The 26558-nt window shown below is 39.4% G+C and overlaps 2 protein-coding genes across 2 annotated transcripts; both read right to left on the minus strand.

Moving 5' to 3' along the window:
• Window positions 1-668: 668 nt before the first annotated feature.
• Window positions 669-10033, minus strand: LOC118227619 (tetraspanin-3). The gene is made up of 7 exons (XM_035418263.1): window positions 9805-10033; window positions 5906-6097; window positions 5338-5412; window positions 4645-4746; window positions 3734-3886; window positions 2597-2680; window positions 669-1930 (listed from the first exon to the last, which is right to left on the minus strand). The coding sequence occupies exons 1-7, from the start codon at window positions 9865-9867 to the stop codon at window positions 1838-1840; spliced, it is 762 nt and encodes a 253-aa protein (XP_035274154.1). The 5' UTR covers window positions 9868-10033; the 3' UTR covers window positions 669-1837.
• Window positions 10034-24095: 14062 nt separating this feature from the next.
• On the minus strand, window positions 24096-25979 carry LOC118228125 (neuromedin-B-like). The gene is made up of 3 exons (XM_035419438.1): window positions 25645-25979; window positions 25087-25286; window positions 24096-24480 (listed from the first exon to the last, which is right to left on the minus strand). Exons 1-3 carry the CDS (start codon window positions 25808-25810, stop codon window positions 24424-24426), a joined length of 423 nt encoding a protein of 140 aa, XP_035275329.1. The 5' UTR covers window positions 25811-25979; the 3' UTR covers window positions 24096-24423.
• Between the last annotated feature and the right edge of the window lie 579 nt (window positions 25980-26558).

The raw sequence follows: 26558 nt of genomic DNA on the forward strand, positions 1-26558 counted from the left end.
GACGGTGTGAGATTCTGCACGGTATTGGGTGACGGTGTAGACCGATCCCTCGGGTTCAAAGGTTTCCGTTACCGCGCTAGAGGAGGTTGATCATACGAGAAGCCTGCTCGGAAAGAAACAAGGCGCAGCAGGGAACGTGTCCCTATCAACAGAACCCATACCACGATACAACAACTGCACAAATACCAAAGAGTGACTGATGTCGAATAAGGGGTTATTTCCAAGGTTTTACGATGCTCGAGATTTTTTCTTTTATAAAATTAATCTTCATTTTTATTCTTAGCTTGGTGTATACCTGGCTTAAGGATATAAACATCTGAGGCCCCATCTGCAAAAACCAGACTAGAAATGTGCTCCAGTTTGGTAAATCAAGACCACTGGCCATACCAGAGCCCACTGCGGAAGGGTCTATGCAGAAAGTTCTTTACACCCACTGTGAGATTTGATGTTGGTGTTATAAATGGTCAGCTGCAGTGGGATTCAAACCACACCCCTTGCCGACCACAGTTTACCAAAATATATCATCATATACACAGTGCGATGAAAAACTATTTGCCCACTTCCTGATTTCCTCTACTGCATATTTGTCACACTGAATGAAAATAAGGAAAGGGGCAAAAACTTGTTCACAGCACTGAAACTAAAGACGGAGCAAGAAAAATAAACAGTTTTGTCATTTGGAATTTACAGATTTATTTCAATGAAAGGTTTTTCCATTTCAACCTATTTACATGGATTTCAGTTTTAAATCATCTGATGTTCATATCAATGGCTACACACATCCCCAAATCAACTTTAAAATCTATGTCTTAACAGCACGCTTGACTGGTGACACAAAACACAGAAAAAGGGGAGGGGGGAAAAAGAGAGAAGAAAAAACAAACTAAACATTTGTGTATAGAACATATACTGCGTATTGATTATTCCAGAAAGCAGAATACCCTGTCATTTGGGCTACTTGAACCACTGGTCAAGACTGAGTATGGGTGTGTGTGACTATATCCTGACACTTCAATATTGTTTTGAATGGAAATGGGGTCCTACACCTCTCACCTGAACTGACTGGAAAAGAGCAGATGACCCACAGAAATAAAAACGCAGCAGCACAGGGTGACTTCTTCGCCCCTGCACTCGCGTGTTATCGCATATTTATAAAATATTTCCAAAGCCCTACACATAGTGCAAACTGCCACACAAGGGAAAGAATACATTCCGTACAATCGTTCCATACAGCTGTCTGTAATCTCATCTCAGGAAACCCCCCAATCCCCTAGTGTTCACCTTCTTGTGCCTCACTGAAGAAGAAAAAAGCTATATTACAGAAAATAGCAAATATTTTTCATAGGTTCCAAAAACAAAAAAATACACATTAATAACTACTTGCCAATTTGAGGTGTTTGCCAAAAGGATTTCAGATCACTTTAACAAAAGGAGGTTTAAATTAAAACACCAACTCTAAAAAGCATGTAAAATAAATAGTTTAGTTACCGCTTTACCCATCACCAGTGGATACTAAAAGCAGTCCTGAATTGTGCAAGGCGTGCTTCAGCTTATTAAAGGAAAAGAAAGCCAGTGTGGGCCTGCCCCATAAGCCCTCCCATACACACTGAATCCTGCGCCCTGCTGTGTTTGTGTGTGTGTGTGTGTGCACGTGCGTGCGTATGTGTGCGTACATGTCTGTGTGTGTGTGTGTGTGTGTGCTTATGTGCTACTGCGTGTCCGTATATTTGTCTGTAAATGTCTGTACTGTGTTTATGTGCATGAGCGTGTGACTGTACGTGTATATGTGAATGTAGTGTGTGTGTTTGGGTGAGCGTGTGTGCGTGCACATCCCTCTTTACGCGTAGGTTCCCCCAGTGACCAGCAGCTCGTATGTGGGGTCTCGGGTCCTTCGGCACAGCACCACGCAGGCACACAGCATCCCCAGCATCTGCAGACAGGGGGCGACAGAGAGAGAGAGAATCGGGACAGCGTTGCAAATTGTGTTTCTGACTACCTGCAAAAGCACACTGCAGAGGTCCAGACCTCATACACAAACTGACCATCTATGCGCTCCACCCGCCATCCAAACTGACAAGCACCCCTTGCAATTACACCGGTCTTTCAGCCATCTTAATGGAAACAACATATTTACTGAACCATTGCAGTCTGTTTCTTTCTGCTGGGGATGGTAATATAATAGGCTGTTATATAAATTTGTGAAATTTTCTTGCCGTTTGCTTTCTATTAATCATGCTCACAGGTTAAATACACATTAATCGTGCTCACAGGTCAAACACAGGTATTACACAAAATTCAGCTAAACGCGTAATGTGAGAGTAAACCTACTGGCACATTATCGGATTATTTTATGTTGCATATGTTTACAGTTATTCTGACTTATGAACACTGTAATACGGAACTCCTTTTAATACTGTATAAAAACACTTTGCATTTTGACCTTTAGATGGATCTACTGACACAGTAGATTCTGAGCCTTACTGGGACACACGTTTAATTTGATTACACTCACAAGTAACTGAATAAAGATGTCTGATATTTGGGTAGCTGTTATTTATGCATGATTTTCTTTGTGTGCATTTACATAGTTTTTTACCTGTATTGCAGCAAATGTCAATGCCGCCCAAATGACATACATCATGATTTCCTTCAGCTTCTTCACAACCAGAGCTTCGCAGCCCTTAAAGCACAAAACAAATACATTATATACAGCACAGTGTAATAATGAACCAATGTTTTAGCTCCAGCCCATTTCCCACTATATCAATTGCTTAAGAATGACTCACTGCATTAAAATACCATAAGTATGGATTTAAATTAGTTTCATGCATCTTATTCAAGCACTGAATTTTAGGACAACAAACAGACTGACATTGAGAACCAGAAGGTAAGGAAATAATTTGATAAGCCAGTGTGTGTGTGTGTGTGTGTGTGTGTGCGTGTACACGTGTGAAGGTAGGTGTGCGGCTGTGAGCCACATAAACCCAGCCATGTTGATCTGTTGAGTCCTCCTTTATCCAGAGAGCACGACCTTACAATCAAACACAACACTGTGGCCATACAATGATAGTGAACATCCCAGTCCTCCTCATTATGCAGTACGTCCCAACACAGATACTGAGACAAAAAGGGCCGTGGTGAAGACACTGATCTCTGTGCTGCCACTCTGAACACAGGGGCACGAAGACCCTCCCTTACAGGCCTCCAGGACACGAGTTCTGATTGGATGAGTGGGCAGGTGTGGGTGAGCAGCAGGTGCAGGTTCAAGTGCATGCCTCATTCGAGCCTAGCAGCATTTCATAAAGGTACCGTATGCGTGTGCATGGCTGAAAGAGAGGAATGTTCCTGTTGTTGCCAAGGCAATGAGAAAGAAGGCTAATGGCCTTCAGATGGTTTATCAGAGGCTGTAATTAGGGGACCGAAGGGGAATGTTGTTTCCTTGTTTTGTTGTTTCTTCCTCTTCTGAAGAGCAGATCTGCGATTACACGTACAACGACGCCTCACTTTATGTAACCGCACGGAATTCCAACAGCAAATCTCATGGTTTGCAATGCAGAACATTATTACGCGTCTCATTCATTTAAAACTTCTCAGTTGGCAAAACAAGACCGCACCCACTTCATGTTACGGCTTCTGTTCTGACGCTCTGTGGCAGGTCCCACCAACTCAAATCTAAAGCAGTGACTGGGGCAGTTGAGCCTGACAGAGACGCTGATGATGCGACCTCTCTCACCTCCGGGTAGAGGTCGGCGGGATGGGCGAGGGAGCCAGTGCAGTTGCTGACGTTGGGTTTGCAGCAGCTCAGCGGGACACTGTTGTTTCGGGACTCGTTGAACCAGCGAGTGATCTTCCAGTCTGAGTAGTTGTGGATCCCACAACAGTGGAGCTGTAAAGGGGGGGGGGGGGGGGGGGGAGACATTACAAAAGCAGAAACCAACCTGAAACAAGACCAGGTTAAAACCTAGTATATGGCTGGACCTAACACACGTGATCCGGCCGATCAATGGTGTAACTTCATCACTCACTCAGTCACTCACTCAGTCAGTCACAGACATTCGCGCTTGTAGGGCGGGCCCCGCTGTTGCGGTCCAGCCAAAAATACGCAGCCACGGACACTATTATAAGTCCAATACACCTGTTCTTTTCTGTTAATACTTTACATGCTATAGACTATGCAGTACTGCAGGAGAGTTCAGCGGGAGAAGAGGTCAATTTTTCACTGAAAACAATTAGCACACTGTTTGAAGGAGCTAATGCAGTGGTAACCTCAGGAACCCAGACTAACTTAAACTCACCTTACCCCTGGTAGGACAAAGCCAACTGCATCTGAACTGCACTGTGAACTTGTAGTCAGACTCAAATAATCACAAAGTCTAGATTCTGGCCTACAATATTTGAGCTATTGGGCCTGGTCTGCACTTGAGCCATGTGCATTTACTAACTGAGCCACTCAGGAGCACAACTATGCCTTTACTAACAAAAATGCTAAATTTCAATTGTGAAAAATTTCAAGCTTTATGATTTCAGTATGAGAATAATATGTAAAGATTTTCATCTCAAGTTGAATAAAAACTTGTCAAAAGCAAGAAAAAAACTATTAAAAAACATATGTAAAATTAGCAACCCCCTGCCCAGCGTACTAACCTGCCTCTGGACATAGTCGATGGCGCGGCTTGGGGCATCTGTGTTTGTGCCGTTGTATTCGTTGTACACTTTCTGAATGGAGCGATCAACCTCATCTTCAACCTGAAGAACAAGCAGCAACTCAGTAAGGAAATTAGCACAATAACACTTTCAAAACCACCTCATCCTGTTCCGTTTGGTGGATTTGCACATACACAGAGAATCAAACGATGCTACCATGCTAGCATTAACCTCAGCTTGCCGTTTGAACAGGAAGGTAAAAAGTAATTTATGGCCACAAACCCAAAGCCTACTCCTATTTTGCAAACATGATGCAATTTAAAAGTTAAACTGCATGTATATTAGGGAAAAATCCAGTGCTAACAAACCAGTCTGACAACAAAGAATCCAGGGAATTTCTGAGGGAATTTCACTTCTGTATTTCTGCATTTTGAGGACATTGGCCTCAGAGTAATGCACAGTTTTCATATCAAAAGCAAAGGAATATAAGATTATTCTGACTGGTATCTCCACTTTCTGTTTAATTAAATACTTTTGAAAGCATATGGTTCTTAAGTTTGCTGATCCGGCATATTGTACATACCTGCTCATATCAGTTGTTATCTCACATTCCTAATTCTGCATAGAAATCATTTGTGTTCTACCGTAATGCTTTGCCCTTTCTCAATATTTACAGAAAGAACCGGAACTCACCTTTGCTCTGTAAATATAGCCCAGCACCACCACGACTACTTCAGTGACAAACACCAGCATAAGAATGACAACAAACTGCAGGACAAATAGAAAAAAACATTAGCAAATTCATGCAGGATTATACTGACAGTCACAGTAATGCTGTGAGACCACCCGACTGACTGAGCAAAACTATGCTTCCACTGCAATGAGCTTTCATTACAATGATAAATCCAAAGGGGTAATACTGTGACTAAAGTCAATTTCATTACAGCAACAGCCAAACCAATGAAAGCAGCCTAATCTGAAGATGACATATGAGAGAAGATAAATTTTGAGACCCGTTATTTTCAATACATTTCGTGTGAACCTGGACACATACTGCAAATGGGCTTAGCAGAAAATACCAGCCAGCAATGACCTTTGATAATGGATCAACTGTATAAACCAGCAGTTTTGCCAATTAACATCCATACACTTCATAGAAAATTGCAGCAAGCTATTGTGCTGGGTATACAACAGTTAACCTTCAGGCTACAAGATGGCCAGACAACACTAAAGCCAGCCAAGGAAGACCTGACAGACTTACGGTAGCCAGGCCGCAGCGACTTTCTCGTATCGTGGCGCAACAGCCAATCAGGCCAATGATGAACAGGAGGGTCCCGACGGCAATGATAATCACAGCCGGGATCAGCGTGTACACATCCTCGAAAAAGTGGTCATAGTCGTCGTATGTGATGAACACGTAGGCCCCAACATAGCACAAGATGCCTGCCGCTGCCTGCAAGGAGAGAGGGGAGGGAAAGAGAAAGAACATGATCACAAGCCTATCAGATCCATTCATACAAGTTTAAGAAACCTATGCCATCATTGGTTACCACAGCCACAGTCTCTACGGGCTATCTTTCCTGTCGGCAACTTCATAACCTTATTAACATGGTTAATTGGAGTACTGACTGAACCAAGCACTAGGATAGCAGTCTTCTGGGTGTGCATGAGAGTAACCGAGCATCAGTTTCCAAATGGTTAATTAGATCCTCTAGTGTCTTAGTCTGGGATTGAAACATAAACACAACAAAAGCAACTCGTTTTTTGGTAGTTAAAGGGTGGATAACAGGAGCTAGCTACCACATTTATTTAATCTAGACAGCAATCCAGAGTTAATTTTATGCACACTTATGCTCAACTGAAACATAAATTTTAAAGACTCCAGACCAAATGTACATCCCCTCTCTCCCCAGAACTTCCCCTTTCACTGTAGAGCAAATCTAGCAAACTCAGTGAATAACATTTGCTTGAACATCAGTTTCCAAAAATAAACCCTTGAACTGTAGTACACCCAATTAAAAGAACAATACACAGAGCACTGTGACTGGTGAAGTTTCACTTTGTATCATTTTGCTAATTATCTGGATGTGTTGCCATAGCCCATTTATTAATGAGGTGATTGAGCTGCTGAGTAGAATGCATTTCATCAGGTGTTGATTAAGCTGCTGCACACTGATTAAGCTAAATAGCAATTTCTTAGCAGCCAGTGTAGTTTTAAGTGTGTAACTTTACTGAAGTAATTGTTATTTTTTTCTTTGGGTCATCAGGTGTGGATTGAGATACTGCATATCATTAAAGCTAAATATCATTACTTAGCAGCCAATGTAGTTTTGAGTGTGTAACTTTACTGAAGTAATTGTTGTTATTTTTTACTTTGGGTCACTTTGTAGTTTATTGAACAGTTGTTAAGTGGGTGGTTAAGTGGGTGATTATTCTGCTTTTTTTACATAATTAGTGCAGTTTTGGTTTGTATTGTTAGCACAATGTCACTCACATCTGGTGGATACCCTTAGATTCTCTTTAATTTTTAGTCATTCGGCATAAGAGCATCATCAAAAAATGAATGTCATGTAAACAAAATTAAACCACCTGAAAACTGAGCGATTTAAGTTTTTAAATGCCCACATTCTTCCGTTATTTTGGGGATGTTTCTTGGTTAAATACCTGAATCAACCAATTCAAATATAGGCCAATTCAAAAACAAACACAGAAACGCAGCTTTAAAACAGCTTTTAAACCTTTGGGTTTAATTTATTACGACTGGTAGCCAATGTGTCAGCAGCAAAAGTTGTTGTATTTGTAATGCAATATTTTTCACTGCTAACCATCCTAAAATAACTTAATGCCTGGAAGTAGTTGAATACACCATCTAGCAGACCAATCTAGATAAAAGGAGAGAAGCTGAATAAGTGCATGTGAACAAACTGTGTTAAGCCACAACATAGGCTACATAGACTTTGTTGAAAAGCAACACCTCTTTGTCAGCAAGCAAGAGGCCAATTTATACAAAAACACTGATCAATACTTATGCACTTAACCATCGGTCTCTGCTTGCATAAAGGTCACTGCGATACTGATAAAGGACACTACATTATTGTAATTGTATATTGTATTGTAATTTCTGATTTGATTTTAGATTTTTGTAAATAGTTCAAATTTTCCCTGTTGTGATCAGGAGGCTATGGTACCTCTTTGACGCTATGAGCTACACCAGTGGGAGAAAACTCCTGGCAGGTTTTTACCACACTGGACAGGTCTAAGGTGAGAGGTCAGCACAGGAGAATCAACCGTTACTGTAGAGAGCACTGCCTGCTCACATACGTGTGTGTGTGTGTGTGCGCGATTGTTGGTGAAAGACATGAGCTCCCTCACTTCACACTTCCCTGTGAAATTCATTTATAAAGTTTGATAAATAATAGGAGTGTTGGAAGCCTCTTACATTTCATACAGCCACTGTTTATATATGTAAATTGTAGCAGCCTAATTACTACTTACAAGCCTGATTTACAGTACTGACAGCTGACTGCAGGTCCCCACAGCAAGGTAAAACCAAGTGGTTTGATTGTTTCTAAGTGAATTTAGTGTGCATGATATGTAACCATAATGAACATATTTTAAGCTCTCCAAAAGGACATCTTTTGACTGAAATACAAGGCTTAGCCAAAATAGAATGGGTACACAAATAAGATTTTTCCTGGGGTTCCAGAGGGTACTGGAAATGGAATGTGGGTGGGGAACAACATATATGCACAATATTCCACTTTGGAGAGGTTTAGTGACATTTGGAGAGGTTTTGGAGACATGGAGCCCCCCTTTAGAAAAAATTCTGTTTTGTTCAACCGTCTCCAAACTTTTATCCTGTGTACATACATCCAGGGTAAGATAGGAATTTATCTGGTTTTGTCCGGTATCAGAAGAACATATAAATAATCACTATAAAATAAAGATTTTTTGGTTTCTTTGTTGTTTTGAGAATAAATATGCCCTGTATGTTGACTGTGTGAGACTCCTGGAGGATCATTTGGTCATTTTGGTACAAATGTGCTCTTTATTTCAAGCTTTGAACCATGTCTGTACTGTATATAGTTTTGCAGATAATGTGGTTTATTTTGGGTGGATTCTTACAAAAAGCCCTAGGTTGTAAGTGGGTTTTCGTTGCGACACTACGCAAATTATTCTAGTCTAAACAACAAAGCATCATTCGTAACATGTATAGACTAAAATTCAAGGTGCGTAGCTTGCTAACACTTGACAAATAAAATAAAACAGATGCAATGCCATTTAAATTCAACCCATACAGAATAATGCGTGGTAACATTTTGCAATGTCGATGTTGCTAGCAAGCTAAATTGCAAGTCACCTAACTTTAGGAAAGTGAAATAATTCATGGTGACCTGTTACAGACAGGAGTTGTTGGCCAACATAAACCACTAAAAAGCACAATTTGCGTGTGAAGTAGCGTAGTCGTCCTGGGAGATTTCCCTTGCTAAACAGACTACGCCGGTGCAAAGCCATCTTGTAAATGACTGCAACACTAAGAATTCTTGCATATCGCTCTGAATAACTGTCTGTCTTATGTAGGCTAAATGTAATGTCAATTTTAAACTAGCTTGCAGTCGGAACCGAGTAAGAAGTAACGTTAGCTATCCAATTGGAGAACTATCCTAACGCTATCTGAAAATGTAACACGGTATCTAGTTTATAGCTGGCTAGATACTTTAAATATTACCCTCCAGTTGATATACCCGTTTCGGTCTATCTTGCAGTCCAACTAGACCTACATATCAGCTGTCGACAAGAAATTCGAAACGCGTCGCAATACAAGTTCAGCTGTCATGAAATAGCATACAGTCTGCTAGCTAATCCCAATCACTTGACGCTCAAACAATACTTTGCGCTTCTAACCCACAGCTAACGTTAGCTAACTAGTGTTCGATATGGTAGTGTCAGTGACTACTAGATATTATTTTTATACTCAAATAAATTTCATTTAGCTCTCTATCTGCCACGGGGCACACACCGCAGCCAATAACAATGGTCTGCCGACGCCAACTGCAGTTCGCTTAGCTAACGTTAGGCCCTAGACGACAGTAGCTAGCTAGTTTACTGCGTATTGCCATTCCAGACAGCATTACAGCAGGCCCCGTATTTTTTGCTTACCCAGAAAATGAGATTAAGGAAGACCAACACCGTCTTCGACGAGGTTATGCCACACTGTCCCATGTTTGCCGTTGGAAGAATGTTATTTCTGCGGTACTAATTTCCAACGCAGCTATAATTATAAAATGGCTGTCGGCTCCTCCTGTTTGACTGCCACGGTCACTTCTTCGCCTCCCTGGCTCATCGGTGCGCCAACCATCGAGATATACAAGAACGACCACAACAGCAACAAGCCTGCTGAATGTGGTCACATGGTTAGATGAGGTCATCTCTGCAAACAACACGCTCTCCTACGGCCTGGGGGAATTAATTTACAGTACACCATTTATCGGTACGTGACATGTAATAGCCTACATGTTGCAGTTTATCAACATTTTAGTTGAATTCATCTGTGATGTTATAGCGGTTTTGCAATAAATACTATTTTTATTTGGAGTAAACCGATGAAAGTATGCTTTCATTGCTAGTTAAAATGGAAGGCGATTCTGATAATATTTCCAGCATTATACTACACATGGCAATGATATGAAGACCTACTCTGCCATTATATTGGCCCAAAGTAATGTCTAGGTGTGAAATGTCACAGAGGATTTACATGAAATTACATTTGAGGTATTTAGCAAACACTTTCATCTAAAAAACACTTACACTGCTTACATTCTTTTATATCCATTTATACAGTTTAATATTTTTGGAAGCAATTCAAGTTCAGGTACCTTCCTAAAGGGTACAATGATAGTGCCCCACCTGAAAACTGATTTTACTGCCTTAGAGTTACAAGCCTAGTTACTTAATCATTTTGCTATACTACCAACCATTCACATGCTCCTTCGGTAATGGGATCACAATAATAATTTTAAAACACAAGTAGCCAGAGCTTGTAGGAAGGACTTTGAAACAAATGGTTGTGGTGCTATTTTAGCCTGTAGCTGAGTTTATGTTATGACTGCAATCACAACAATTCATTGATAATCACAGAACTGAACAGGCATTCCATGAATAAAGATGTGGGTGCAGCCTTTGAAGACAGCATCTGGTAATTCCCATAGATAATATATATTGTTGTCTTAAATCTGATGACCTGACCTATATAATACATTACAATGAAATGTTGAGTGATCATAGTGCATTGATAATACTTTGGCGATAAAAGTGTCATTCTCTGTGCAGCGTGTTAGGTCTAACTTTGCATTTTTGTCTAACTGAAAATGAATGCACAATTTTTGAACAGACATTTTTGCTACCAGTCCTCTGTGGCAAGTGCCATTTAAAAATGAAATGAGAAAAGACTAATATTGACATCTAGTGGTTAAAAAAAGGTTTCAAACTGTATGGATTGATCAATAGTCATGATTAATATGCAGCCAGTGTTGTTACTGGCCTGGCAGACACTGAAGCTGACAGTGCTGTTATTTTCCTTTCAGGAGATGTCTTCTTTTCATGAAGAATAGTATTTATTTACAGGAAATTGACCATTGTTTGCTTTCCACAAGGACATGCTAAGCCTTCATACATTTAATTATCAGTGTTTGATGGAATGTTAGAGTTAAAAAGAGGATTACAGTATATTCTGCCATGCTAAATAGTAAAACAAGCTTGGGTAGGGTTTCTAAACCTGCACTGGATTATTTATGCATGCAGTGGAAACATTGATCTGATTTCAGGATCAGGTTCTAAAGTCAGTGCACCCTAATGAATAAGCCTAACAACTTGATATTCAAGGGAACCAAGTGCATATCTGGGCACCCTGAAGCAAAATATGGTAAACAGCACTGAAATTCTCCCTAATCAATATTTGACATGGGAGAAATCTCACCCCATAACTATCCCCCCTAGCTATATATATATATATATTATCTAAAATTAAAAATGAGTACAGTGGACAATACTACATTTGCCCCAGGGTTATCAGCACTGCTCAAAGAACAGATCCAAATGCAGGAAACTACAGGCTGGCAGAACATGCAAACAAAAACCAAGACCAAGTGATAAAACACAAAGAACGAGTAATTTAAATACACTGAAAAACTGGTGCGCTAAATAAACCAATACAACACTGGTGCAAACAATGATTAAACCAATGGTACAATAATGCCAAAAAAAGGTGGCCAAACAGACAAAAATGAAAAACACTAGGGCAAGGGAGCTGGCAGGCTTTGATCAGGCTGACAACGGTGATGTTTCCAGATAACCCAGGCATAAATCTGGCTTTGTCCCCTCTACCTCATTTTTTATTTTAGAAAATAAAATACATTTTATGTATTATGTACATTGAGTGAAATATTGAATATTTCCAATGCATATTTTGATGACAGATAACAGCTTAACATCGTATCAGCTATTGGTACATAAAAGTGTCTGTCGTGTCTATCAGTTAAGTTATTTTGTGTCCACCCATACAACTGCAGTTTCTCAATTCCACCAGAAGATGCTGATCAACACCTACAAATTCATGTCTTTTTGTTGACTTGGGAAAGCATAGTCTTTGCAGACAAAATAAGCCTTTCCTTGGCATTGCATACTGTCGTAAAATCTGACTGAATACACTAATTTCTGGCTCATGAAAATTCTGTTAATGAGCATTGAAAGAAATGCAGTCATAGGCTGTAGTATTTTTGTTTTTTGAATGTGGAAATGTGCCATTGGCTGGTGGCTCTGACCAGGGTATCTACCTAGCTGGCCACTGGATGTCATATATCAATCAACTGATATATTAATATCAGTTAATATTAAGAATATAACAAATTTTTGTTCATTCAGATATTTACATACTACAGAATACTAAGGAAATAATATTTGCAGAAATTCATTTAATTTGTTAATCAGTGTTACAATATACGCAGAATGGCTACGTGTCTCGTTATGTAATGAGATGCACTGGGAAAAGGTGATAGTTCATGAGCATGAGGGATAGCTATAGAAAGCTATAAAGAGATTTAATAAATTTATTGCTGTATCTTTGCGCTTCATCTTGGTAATACTTAAATAACAGTTGTAAAACCAAGAATGTAAATAAAGTTGCCAGAACAATTATAGTGGTCTGCAGTGTATTTCAAGGGTGCAACATACACATGCACATGAGCTGCCCTATCTAAACATGATTTTCAAGCAAACAAGGAAAAATCCACAATAAAAAACACTGACAATGTCATTGACTACATGTAAGACTATTAAAAGACATTGTATATTTCAGTGTTTATTTATTGGCAGACATAATGAAAACACATGTATCATGGAGAAATATATTATGATTTTAATAATCGTTTCAGTATATTTTTACTCTGTTATATGACAGACTTGTGGTGCTGAATGTGGTCAACAAGCCTTCCTATTCATGTTTATTTTTTAGAAACTTTTTTAGAAAACCATGAACAAATAAGTAAATAGAAATTTATTTAGTCGTTTTTGTGTATTTAGATTTTTGTAACACAGTGAACATTAGTCTTTGCTGACAGCCAAAGGATGAGAGCAGTAATTAAGAAAAAAAGGAGAAAAAACCACCCTCTTACATCATAGTTAAGCCACAAGGCTGCAGGGTTTCACATCAACCAGTCCTCAATATTGAAATACGGCCAGTGGAATCTATCTTTGTCAATGCCTAGTATTAAAAGGTATGTGCGAGCAGGGATTTTACCTCTAGGCACAGCATGTATGTGTATATGTCGGGGGCAAATTCTCCCCCACCTTGAATTAACCTATTCTTCTTCTGTTTCTTTTGCAGGAATCCACTAAATCATAGAAGAAGACAGGCAAGGTAGGTAGAAGAAAAAACAGGGGATCTTTATCAAATAAAATTCATTAAAACTGTATGACCATGTACACACAGCAGAACGATAATGCTCTTCTTCACTCCCACTCTCTCCTGCTTTACTCAGTTCCCTGGCCCTCCTCCTGTGCAGAGGCTGCCCAGGGAAGTAGTCACTACCCCGCATGCAATTTCCACACACGACAGCACTCCCAAAAGAACGCTGGCTATGAATTGCGCATTATGACTTGCACACTTCATCAATTTTTTTACTAAAAGCCTCCAAGTACATGCTCTTTGTTCATCACCATACTTTTCTTTATTTGTAACTGCTACATCGTTTCCATTTTGGATCACTGGATAATCCAATTTCCTTTCATTTCCTTCCATTTTCCTAATCATATTCCAAACATCCCCTACTGGAGTTGACCTTCCAACTTGTTACTTTTTCCTGTCTAGTCCTCCACACTATTGCCTGTTCAATCTTGTATTGAATTAGATTCTGAAAATGATGTGTCCTCTTTAACAATTTCAAAGCTTTATTTTTTTCACTGCTTCTCCATACTCCGCTGTCTAACAGAAATTCCCTTCTTTTTTCCTCATCCTCAAAAATTTGAACATTTGAACAGTGTGATGCAATAGACTATTAGCCATAAACCACTATGGAGGAGGCATAGCTGAATCAGTGCCTTAGCCAATTTCAAATGTGTAATGTACAGACAGGTGTTATTTCCTGCTAGGCATTACTGCCTGCCACAGCTCCTACGGTGCCCTTGGGTCAGCAGCAGAGTCATCAGAAGAGGACCACCACTCATTGATGTTTCGCCCCTGTTTCACTCTGATCAATTCTGGCTAGGCCATCTGAAAACTGTTTTTGTGCTACTTTACCTATCTTGCATGTCAGAGAGCACTGTGGTGTCCTACCACCCTAGGCTTTGGATTGGCCGCCTGGCTAACAGCAGGATTTCCTCTCCACCTGCAACAAAGATGGTATTATCACTTCTGACTTCTGAGACAGGCTTCACGACTCGGAAGGGTTGATCTTCATCCAGTCTTATCAGCAGCCTTGTTGTGCATGCTGCTATCTGAAGGATGCTTGTGGCATCATCCATGTAGCTTCTGTACTGATTGCAGCTTTAATCCCCCAACCATCAGTCTTGCTCCAGTGAGGATAATCCCAAACGCTGCCACAAACAAAATGGGAGAGATGGAGCACCCCATGGCGATTCCTACCTCCAACTGCTGCCACCCCTTTGTGAAGTCTTGGTGGGAGAAGCACATCAGGAGGTCCTTAAAGTAACTGGATACCAGGCCACAGATGCAGTCAGGAAAGTAGAGGAACTCCATGGCAAAGTCAATGAGCTGGTGAGGGACAGATCACATTTGCGAGGTCTAGCCAAACAACATGCAGGTCGCCTCTCTCTCGCTTGGCTCTATAGATCTGTTTCCATATCATTGATGATTTTTCTACAGATCCCAGAAAGCCTGGCACCTCTGCCTTCTGACAGCTGGTGTTGATGTAACCATTGCTCATGAGGTAGTCAGTCATTCTCTTGGCCACAATGGATAAGAAGATCTTTCCTTCAACATTGAGCAGTTTGATGCTTCAGAACTGGCTGATATCACAGGAGTTCAGTTTCAAATGGGATTGAAGACTGCCACAGCTCTTTGCCACTCTGATGGAATGCACTGGCAAACTCTGCCACACTGCCACCAGCCACACATTCACCTTTAGCCATCTGATCTTGCTTCTCCTTGGCATAGCTCTGCAGTTGTGGGACTGCTGGGTGTGTTTACTTCATTCTCACATGCAGTACAGGAGGGTTGCTCTTCACTGGTGGGGCCTTCTTCCTCTGCCAAAGCTTCACCCACTCCAATGTCATGGAGTTTCCACAACGCCGATGAGCTGACAAAACCACAGCATCCCACCTCTGTGGGGCAGATGATGGTCTTCCAGCCAGCCTCCTTGCACTCAGCAGCTAGTTCCGAGTACTTCAGTGTCTTCCGTTTGTTGTCAGCCTCAACTCCCTCCTCCCATGGGACGGTGAGCTTGATGAGGAGGATCGTCTTGACAGCCATGGACCACAAAACAATGTCTGGAAAGAGGGATGTGGTGGTGATCTCCTGGGGGAACTGGAGCTGCCTGCACAGGTAGGCTCTGCGCATTTATCACCCACTTATTAATACTTTTTTGTAAATATGCAATATTTATACTAACAGATCCTCTGTAAATGTTGCTAAGTATTTGCCCTGGATAGACTGTTATTGGAGTAGCCACTAATATTATTGTCAATGTTAAACAAAGTATTTTATTTGCAGGACTGACTCCTGCCAAGGCAATGATTCTAAAGGGCTGGGTAGAGCCTGGGCAATGTGTATTTGCTTAAATTATGTAGATGTATTTTAAAGGCTGCAATATTACTGTTGAGTCTTCTCTTCACAACGTAGTTATCAGGTTTTACTGGCAACAGTTAAAGGATACAGCATCAGGCCATTACTTGTCAACAAGCTATCTAAACTATTTTCTTACTCTTAACTATTTACATATTAATAACTCAAGTGAAGACAATGGCAGGTTCTCCTCCTCCATACAGAACAATGGGGTGTTGCAGCATTCTTTATTCACACTACCGTTCTTGATTCTCACATTGCTGAAGATGAAGAAAAAGCACATTCACTGTGAGATTAAAGGACTCTGCATGTCTGAACATGCAAAATAAGAATGTTTATCTCAGAAATAAATTGCTCATTTCTGTAAATAAAAAATATTTTACATATCTCAACTTCAAAACTGAGTCAGTCAGTCCTTTCCAGTTGTGTTGCTCAGTGCTACCAAACTGGGTTGTGTCCAGAGTAATTGGCTTGCGAGGCTATGCCACCCAGCTGTTTCCTGTATATTTGTTTAGCATTTGAATGAAAAGGCTTGCCATACAAAGGCACCTGCAGAGCTGCTGCCTTCTTACAGATGTGCTGGGAACTTTTACACCCTGCACCCTGTGTCATATAAGCTGTTCTTGGTCACTCAGACAGATGCAGTGACTGACTTCATATTCTTGCCTGGGGAGGGAGACAAGGAGATGGTCAGATTTACAGTAAGGAAAATTGGACTGACAGTGGCCCTGCAAAGTATTCCTTTACAGACGTCATTTCCTAATTCCTAATGTTCTAATTCAGAAGAGGTCAAGAGACAGTGGAGATTGACCAAAACAGGAAACTCCCTTCCTCTTTTTCCACACAACCCAAAGAAATGGAATCCAAGAACTTTGCGGGTCAGCACTTTTAAGACCATAATGGCAGCTCCCTTTACGGCTTGAGCAGACATGAATAACACCCTGCATGTGTCGCCACAATCAACAGCCGAATGAAAGAGGAAAAATTTTCACTGTGAGGATGGAGTTCACACTTTCTGATTAACACTTCTGAAACTGTGTTGAGACATGCCACTTCCCGCTGGGAGTGGTAAGGATTTGCTTTTGCCATACGTGTCCACAGAGCAGGGTCCAAACGTAGTGCAGCGTGAGTGTGCATGTAGCATTCATTTAGCTGTCTTATATTGCTAGCTGAAATACAGATTTTTATCAAAAGTGCAGGTGTACCCTAGATGACAAAATAGAAGGTCATCATGTATTACCCATAGTCTTTAGTCTATAGAAATATTTTCTGCCGCACTTCTAATGTGTGAATGCTTTTGTTTAATTTTGTTTTTGTAACATGGAACTTCATATTCAATATCCTGTCAAGTGCAAAGTGTTAGCCTTCAAAGCTGTGTTGCCTTTATTGTGATAAATTGCTTACAGAAAAGCCCACACCCTCATCCTTGATTTCAGGTCTATAACAGGCTGAACACTATCACAATCTGAACAGCATCCATTCAGCGGTAATAAAAATAACCACTCTTGTTACATATGAAAATACATAAAGTCCTAGCCACAGCCAAAAAACTGAGACATTTGAACATTATTGAAATGAGGACCCACAAAACATCCTTTCTTTCTATAATTCCTGGTCTGACATTATATAACATTATCATACACTTACATACAATTTCAAATATATTGAAAAAATATATTTCAATATTCAAAATGGGTCATTTTAGCATATTATGATGTATTTATATATATTTAAATATAATAGTATACAATATTTAATACAGATATTACACAATATATTTACATTGATTTTGGATTTCCCACCATATATTTAAATATATTATTTTTCCATATGAGGACATTTTTTGCTTTCTATGCATGTCCATTTTTTTCAGTTACGTGCATGTGTTACGTAAGCAATTATTTCTTTAAGATTATCATTTGCGTGTACTCATCAGAGCATGCTCCACTACTTTCTGTTGCCTAATTGGGACCCGCAGCATCATTAACACGATGACTATGGGTCAATAAGGCATTTCCTCCTCATTTTTATTTTCCCAGCAGGGATGGATGCTAGAATATGTCAGAGTTAGGCTCTAGGATATGAGGCAAAAGGAAACTTATGTTCCCTGATGTCATAAAATGGTTGTGAAGTAAACTGACTCAGAAGTCCTGCAAGATTAAATTCTCCCTCCCCTGGGGGTCATGAGAGATCTATCAGGGGAGATCTGGACTGATGAGTTTTGCATAGACGAAGAGTGTTCCCCTTCCCACATCGGTTGTGGGCCATGGGAAAACAGCCATTCCTGTTCTTGCAAAAAAAAGAAAAAATACTGAATGCTGTAGGTTTAATGACAGATCCAATATGACGTGGCTAACGTTGTAGTTAATGGCTCAATATTGCTGTTTGTAGTTACTCCAGATTTTAAGATAATTAATTTTCTGAATATCAGCATATGTCCAGTTTCCTGTGTGATTCTGTGAAGCTGTCATTACTCACTGAATGCAATAAATAGTGTCCATTTTTGTTTCAGTTTCATTAAATGTGAACATTGATTTCAAAACATAATTTAAACAGCTAAATCTCAAACAATGGCAGTTAAATAGAAATCTAAAATGCCTTTAATCTCAGCTTTAATTTCAACATTTACACTTCCAAACCTAACCTACTTACACAGGGATGAAACCAACTGGCTAAGACCCCATTTTTTTTAAATGCAGCTGCTTTGCACCTCAAAACAGGATTTCCACAGGACACTGTCAAACTGTATTCTGTGCTCATGTCAAATACATACTATTGTGTGGGGGAAACAGAAAAAATGGATAATAAAACTGAGCTGTTTATGTTTTCACAGTGAAGTACTGTAGATTGTGGCAAGCCAATAAAGGTGTGACAGTATTTCTGAATACAAAACATTAGCCCACCTCTTTAAATGCAAAGATAAAGTCAATATTTTTCCTTATGGGGAACATGGAAGAACCCTCATTTTCTGCGCATCAAGCTGTGATACTGTGTGTGGGGCAGCCTATTACTGACACATACACATGCATCGTGAAATTGTGTTGATGCAGTCAATTTATATTAACTTTAAGACATAAACAGGAAATGGAAATAAGACATGAACCAGTCATGACATGAACCAACAAAAATCCAGTAAATGAGGTAAAAAAAAATTTTTTTTTTTTAAACTCCCCATTGGGAGAAGAAACAAACAGATATTGGCAAGAAAAAAAATTCTTTTTGAAGAGAAATTTCTGGAGGAATATAGAGGGGGAGCCCATCCTCCATTGGCCAGCCAATTATTGGTTGATCTATCCATGTAGGCAGACTCTCACACCATATGCGATTCCCCTTGTATGGGTGGGGTTTCTGTCTCTGCAATGGTACCTGCTCGGCTGCATCGCTTCTCTGTCGGTGACTCTCTCTGATTTCTATCTGTGTGACTAAAGCAAAAATCATGAAAGGAGGGTGAACTATCAGCTCTCCTTAAAAAAGCAAAAGCTAAAAAAATTTCTATGGTTGTCCTGAAATTTGTATGTGTAGAATTAATACATTCAATAATGTATATATAAAAAACATGCTCAGAAAGTATTCTTTTGTCTACTCCTTACTGCGAAAGCAATTGTTTTCATGGCTCTTAAAGGTTAATCATCGACCCTGTCAGTGTTGAATGTTGACTCCTGATGCTGTACTACTTTGTCAGGTGCTCTGGATAAAAGCATCTGTTAAATACCAAATTGTAATTGAGAGAGAGAACAGAGCAGTTGTTTTGTTAAGGGCCCAATGACTTCTTTCTTTTTGTGTAGGGACCCAACTTCATCTCTCCAGATACGAGTCAGCCTCCTTTTATGCCCACCAGGGGCCCGAACCAGCAACTCAACATTTGTTTGACAGTTGTATGACAGTTGGTTACATTTTCACTCAAATCCAATTGTGCTCTTTATTCCAGAAGCTTTGATAAAGTAAATTAACCTCAGTACAATATCTTAAGCTGCCCAGGAGAGAAAAGCTATTTGATTGGCAGCAGATTGATGCAGCTGGACTGGTTTGATTGAATAACAGGAGGAACAAATGGCCTCAGAGTGTGACTGTGTATTAAATATGACATGTTCATTTTGGATACAGATTCAAATTTGCGTATCTTTTATGATTTGTCCCATAAGAACACCTTCTGTTACCAGTCCTGTAATAATACATTACATTACAGGCATTTAGCAGACGCTCTTATCCAGAGCGACTTACACAACTTTTTACATAGCATTTTACATTGTATCCATTTATACAGCTGGATATATACTGAAGCAATGCAGGTTAAGTACCTCGCTCAAGGGTACAACGGCAGTGTCCTTACCCGGGAATCGAACCTGCGACCTTTCGGTTACAAGCCCAGCTCCTTACCCACTGTGCTACACTCCGTCCTAATACATATTGCCACAATCGCAGTAAATAGTTTGAATTATTTAATGTGTCTTTAGATCTTTCCAGGTGGTCTTCCCTGCCTTTCATTTCAACAAGTAAAGCTTTCACTTTTGGGGGGCAAATTTCATTACCTTATGACATTTTTTTGCGTCATTTTGGGGTAGGTGAGTGTGATATCAAGAGCAATTATCTGAACACATCCAGATTTGATAAGCAAAACATTCTTTCACATTCTTTTCAACATTGTTTTTTAAGGTAAAGAAGTGTTGATGATTATCTCACACAATATCATAAATTATAAAGAATAAATCCATAACTTATTTTTCAAATGTGTAATTAAGCGAGTTGGGAAGCAAAACTGTCATATTTCTTTCCTCCCCAAAGATACAAATGCGCCACCGCAAGTGATTAATTACACAAGCCAAGAAACGCAATTAGGAGTTGTTTAATTATTAATAGCACCCACACAAGTCCCCTGGTTCTTGTTAGATGCAAAACAAACTTGGGCATTGTGATGATGACATTATCCTGTTCAGGGAGGTCACAGCAAACAAATTAGAGCTGAAAAAGGTTGATAAATTATACAAAGCTAAAGAAACAGGCCTCTTAACCGCAGATGTGTGCATATAAAATTCTGTAGAGCTAGGAAGCTCAGTCACCAACATCCACTGTGCAAATTCTTCGCAGGTTCAGTCTCACGTACATAAACCAGTGTAGAAATTAAATAAAACAATTCTCAATCACTCTCATAGGAACCATTCATAGGCTGGATCTACTTTGTTCATGTGTTTTCTCTCCATCTAGTGGTAAAATTATGGTACCATCATAACTTCATAGGAGTCAGATAAGCCAGAGTCAAAAGACAAAAGCCTAAAAATCTTGCAGCTGCCAAAGACAGGGTAGAGGTCACACAGGAAGATTGGTCAATTCCGCTGTATTCCACTTTCCATATGACTGCAAATAGCTAATAAGAAGACATTTATCAAGGAGATTTCCAAACACAGAGATGTGGTTTAACTTTTCAAGTTAAGTTTAATCATTATTCTAGCCATTAAATTATAATAATACTGAGTTTTAATAATTAATTTGCATTTATCACCAAATTTTTACATTCACACACGTGAACAGAAACATTTAGAATGTTTATTAGTACTTGAATAAAACAAATGCAAAATCATTTTTTAAATGTTTCTTCATTAAGGCTGGACTCAAATTGAACAGGCAGAATAAATTAATTGCTGTGAGAACAAGTATGTGTATCTGTAATATGTTTGAACACGATTCATGTACGTATCATGATTAATTTGATATTTCAATTTTAAAAGAAACACATCTAAAATCTGTGCTTTGGTACGGACCAATGAAAATATAGTATATGTAATCATGTGCACGTGTCTTTGCTGAGATAACTTATAAATGTGTTTGCTTCATGCACAAACCATACAAATAAATCTTTTTGTCACTCCTGCTGTGCAAGCAATCTGTACATTTCTCAGTCATATGTTCCCTTACACACAGAAAGTGTTGCTTGGAAACAGGGATGACACCATTCATTGGCAGATATGAAATCTAAACAGTATATATTGTTCGGAATTTGTTCTTGATCATGCATAATGTAAAACAAAAAACCTCTTTTTGAGGATTCATTACTGAGATACGAAAAGTACTGCTTAATGTTCGCATTAAACATTCACATTAGCCATCTCTGTCAAAGTTGCATGTTTGAAATAGCTTGCAAATGAAGCTTTATTAGAATGTAATTATAAGCATAAGCATAAGCTAACGGTACAGATCTCATTGTGTGGTAGTTATACAGCGTTTGATTGGGAAATGTATTCCTATGGTAATGTTTGTTCCTGTTCAGGGCAGGGAATAGCTGTCTCATTGCTATAGAGAAACACGTTCCTTATGTTTGCCTCAGATTGCCCCATGTAATGTATCCCACTCAAATATCCTGCTCACAACGCACATCATCCAGACCTGTTTCACAACACCTCAAAAGCATGTACAAACCTGGTAAAGTCTATCTTCTTTTCACTCTCTCTTCATTTCATTATCCATATACACTCAGTGGCCAGTTTATTAGGTACACCTTTCTATCACTGGGTAAGACTCCTGTTTGCCTCCAAAAGAGATTGAATTCTTTGTGGCATGACTTCAATAAGATGCTGGAAACATTCCTTAGGAATTTTGGTCCATACCGACTTGATAGCGTCATGCAGTTTCTGCAGAGTTTTTGGCCACGCACTCATGCTGACACCCTCTCGTTCCACCTCATCTGAAAGGTGGTGTTTCAGATTGAGATCTGGGGACTGTGCAGGCCATTGGAACTGAAGTCACTGTCATGCTTGTGGAACCAGCTTGAGATGATATATGCTTTGTGACATAGCACATTATTCTGCTGAATGTATCCATTTGAAAAAGGGTAGGCTGTGGCCATAAAGGGATGCACATGGTCTGCAACAATGCTTAGGTGTGCTGTGACATTCAAAATGATATTAATTTGGTATTAAGGGGCCTAATGTGTACCAAGAAAACATTTCCCACACCATTACACCACCAACAGCAGCCTGCACCGTTGACAAAGACAAGACAGATCCATGGATTCATGCTGTTTACGTTAAATTCTGACCCTGTCATCTGCATGTTGCAGGAGGATGTGTGATTACTCCAGCCAGGCGTATTTCCAGTCTTAAATCATTTGGTTTTGGTGACCGCGTGCCCATTGTAGCCTCATCTTTCTGTTCTTAGCGGACAGGAATGGAACCAGGAATGGCCTTCTGCTGTAGTAGCTCATTCACTTCATGGTTTGACACCTTGTGCATTCAGCGAGGCTCTTCTGCACACTACTGTTGTAAACAGATGCCATTTGTTTTTCTGGTAGCTTGAATGAGTCTGACCATTCCTCTCTGACCTCTTTCACTAACAAGCTGTTTTCTCCCACACAAATACCTCTCACTGGATATTTTTTGCTTATTGCACCATTCTATGTAAGAATGCAGTGCATGAAACTTATAGAACCATCACTTCTGGCACCAACAATAATACCACTGTCAAAGCTGCTTAGATCACACATCTTTCACATTTCAATGTTTGGTCTTACATATATATAGTTTCAGCCACATGATTTGCTATTTAGAGTAAAAGGCTATTTGTGACAACAAGCAGGTGTACCTAATAAAGAGGCCACTGAGTGTGTGTTCTGACATGACCTTATTAGATACAGTCAACTTAAGCACCTCTGGTGCACGTGCAATATGTGTGCATGATTAATATAACAAGGCCATTCATAACGAGTCCGGACGTTCCGGCACTAGCTGTGCACAGACACTGAAGTGGACGTTTGCTGCAGATACACAGCAGAAAATAGTTCGCTAACAGTGAGAAATACCGGAAACCAAATCTGTCTCACCAGTTTCTCTTGAGCCAGCATAAGAAATAGCCAATAATTAGTCATTCTTGGATGTTAGAGATTCAGTGCAGCAGATTCATGGTAGTAGCATTTGGGAGCTTCGGTAGTTAGTGAATAGTTGTCCAGATGACTCCTGTTTCGGACAAATATGATTTTGGAACAAACAGGAAAAACTGTTACTATGGACAAAAATCTCTTCATTATCTATTTTCGGACTATCCATGGGGTTCAAAAAGATTGCAGTCAATGATGCTGAAGTAATAGAACAGTGGTTATATTTCATTAATATATGAACAGACTTAATACGACCCTCAAAAGCCCTTTTTTCTTTTCAATTTAAGACAGACATTTCATTTTGCAAATCGTTTCCTTTATTGCATTAAAATGAACATGATAATGCAAAAGAAATTTGGGACGGCATAGGCCTACATATATAAGCAGGTTTTGTCTCTTATCACAACAATTTTACTCAACATTAATATACTAGTTAACCTTGAAATCAATGGATAATGTTACAAACACTTTATTTCAAAAGGATGTTTTGGTCTGTCACAAAGATGTATATGTAAACCTTTGTAGATTACTTGCGCGAGTAATTAATCCTGTATTGAAAGCAAACTTTCTGCGAAGTAGGCTATAACCATAGGGGACATTCGGTACTATAGAGCCTTGATCACTTTGTTTCGTATCCGATGTAGTTTTCCAGTAACTTCAGCAGCAACCCCGTATCCTGTAAGATTGAAATACCACTGTAAAGCAAGAGATTTGAGCCGCATATTAGCGGAAGTGATTAAATTATGTGAGCTCACTGACGCGGAATTGATACAGTATGGCGGTGACCCCTCACCGTGAAAGGCTGTTTTATACCCAAACAGTGTTTGTCAATATATAATTCTATTTCTCTAATTTCCTTTCAAAGCGTCCATCGTATGCTTCTTTAGACATTGCAGAGCACAAAGCATTCACAAAACATATTTAACTCAACGAAAATGTGTGATGTACGAACAGATAAGCCCATTATTCTCCCAAACTAGCCTATCACTGAAAAGCATGCTAATAACGTTTTTATATACACAATTTAAAAAAAATAAAAAAAATAAAACATTTAAATAAGAAAAAAAAAACAGGGAAGTAGGCTTATAATGTTTTATTATTTTAAATTTATGATATCTGGTATTCATAAGCTCTTTGCCAAAATTCAGCTTCATCCACAAGTATTTTAATCAGCGATTAAATAAAAAGAAAATAAATATATTTTTAAAAATTCATTATTCATGTTGTTTCGGGAAAAAATATTTCATAACATTTCATTTTATTGATATGTGCGTTGGCTTACCGGATAATTGTCTTGTCTCCTCCGCGTGTCCTGTAGCTGATTCTGCAGCGCGAATTTCAGAACCTCTTGTGTGATCAGCTCCCTCAGTTCCTGCACATGCTGGTCTGAATTCAGCGCGGTTTGAATTGCGTTCAGAGATTCTTCGTCTGGAGACTCCAGCAATGAGCCTTCCATGACGCTCTTCTTGCCCATGAAGTGCCCTTCATGATTAAAGGAAGAAAACAGAAAAACTATAACTATTTCCAATAATCGGAGAAATAGTGAAGCACAGAATCGTGTCGACGAATATTAAATCTGAGGCAAATATTGCAAACGTTTGAAAGTATGACCATGCAGTCTAAACATATTCTTACAACAATTAAGTTTCCCTCCACATAACCTATTTCTCAAAGTGCGAATATTCCATTTGAATGTGAAAGTATCTCACCGAAAATGCTAATATTATACAATATATGACGAAATAAACTTCAAATTTAGGAGCGAACTGAATAAACAATAAAGTGTAAAGGACACTATACAGCAAATATCCATAGACAGTAGACTATAAAATGGTCTTACCTGTGGCCCATAAATTTCCCCTCGGATTTACTTTAATCTTTGCTACCTTATTTCTGAGCTCGGTCAGGTCGAGACTCACTGAAGAGGTCTTAGAAATGTAGGAGAAGAAAAAAAGATGTATCAGGAGCACAAACTTGCAGATACTGCTCCAAATAACTCCAGCCATCTCCCCAAAAAGTATTACGAATGTTAAGAATTTAGATTTTGTCACTTCGCCGCTTTTGATGTATATTTATGGTGAACACAAAACTGTGGAATTTTATTGATGGCTCCGCTTCCTCCTCCTTGAATCCCTCACGCTGTTGCGTTTACGCATGCATCAGCATTTATACGATACCAGTTGGGTGGGCTTTGGTTCAGATTGGCAGGAAGTCATTACTTTTTACGCACGGTAGGTGTTGGTTCAGATTGGCAGGAAGTCATTACTTTTTACGCACGGTAGGTGTTGGTTCAGATTGGCAGGAAGTCATTACTTTTTACGCACGGTAGGTGACTACATGAACACAATTTACTAGTATTCTTTATTCTCTGGACGATTATAGCATGATGCATAAACGTTTATTAAGTAGACTGAGTGCGTGTTTCCAGCAGACGCTCACTGTAGTAATTACAATCACTCGCAACTAGAGGGTTATGTAATGCTGCCAACATTCAAATTATGAATGACAAGACAATTCAAGCGCAGACATCTTAAAACACGAGGCAAAGGCATGTTAATGTGGCAATAATGCCGTTAAACTATACAGTTTATTGATAATAAACTGATGCTAACTGTCATAAAACACACAGCATTGGTACGCTGGTGCAGATTGTCTTCTTGTAAAACCGATAATTATGGATAAATGATTAGTCGACAACAACGTGCTTTAATTGTGGTCTATGTCTGATACTGTGTCACAAAGATTATTTCCATA

This window comes from Anguilla anguilla, chromosome 5, assembly GCF_013347855.1.
Source record: "Anguilla anguilla isolate fAngAng1 chromosome 5, fAngAng1.pri, whole genome shotgun sequence".
NCBI classification, from domain to species: Eukaryota; Metazoa; Chordata; class Actinopteri; order Anguilliformes; family Anguillidae; genus Anguilla; species Anguilla anguilla.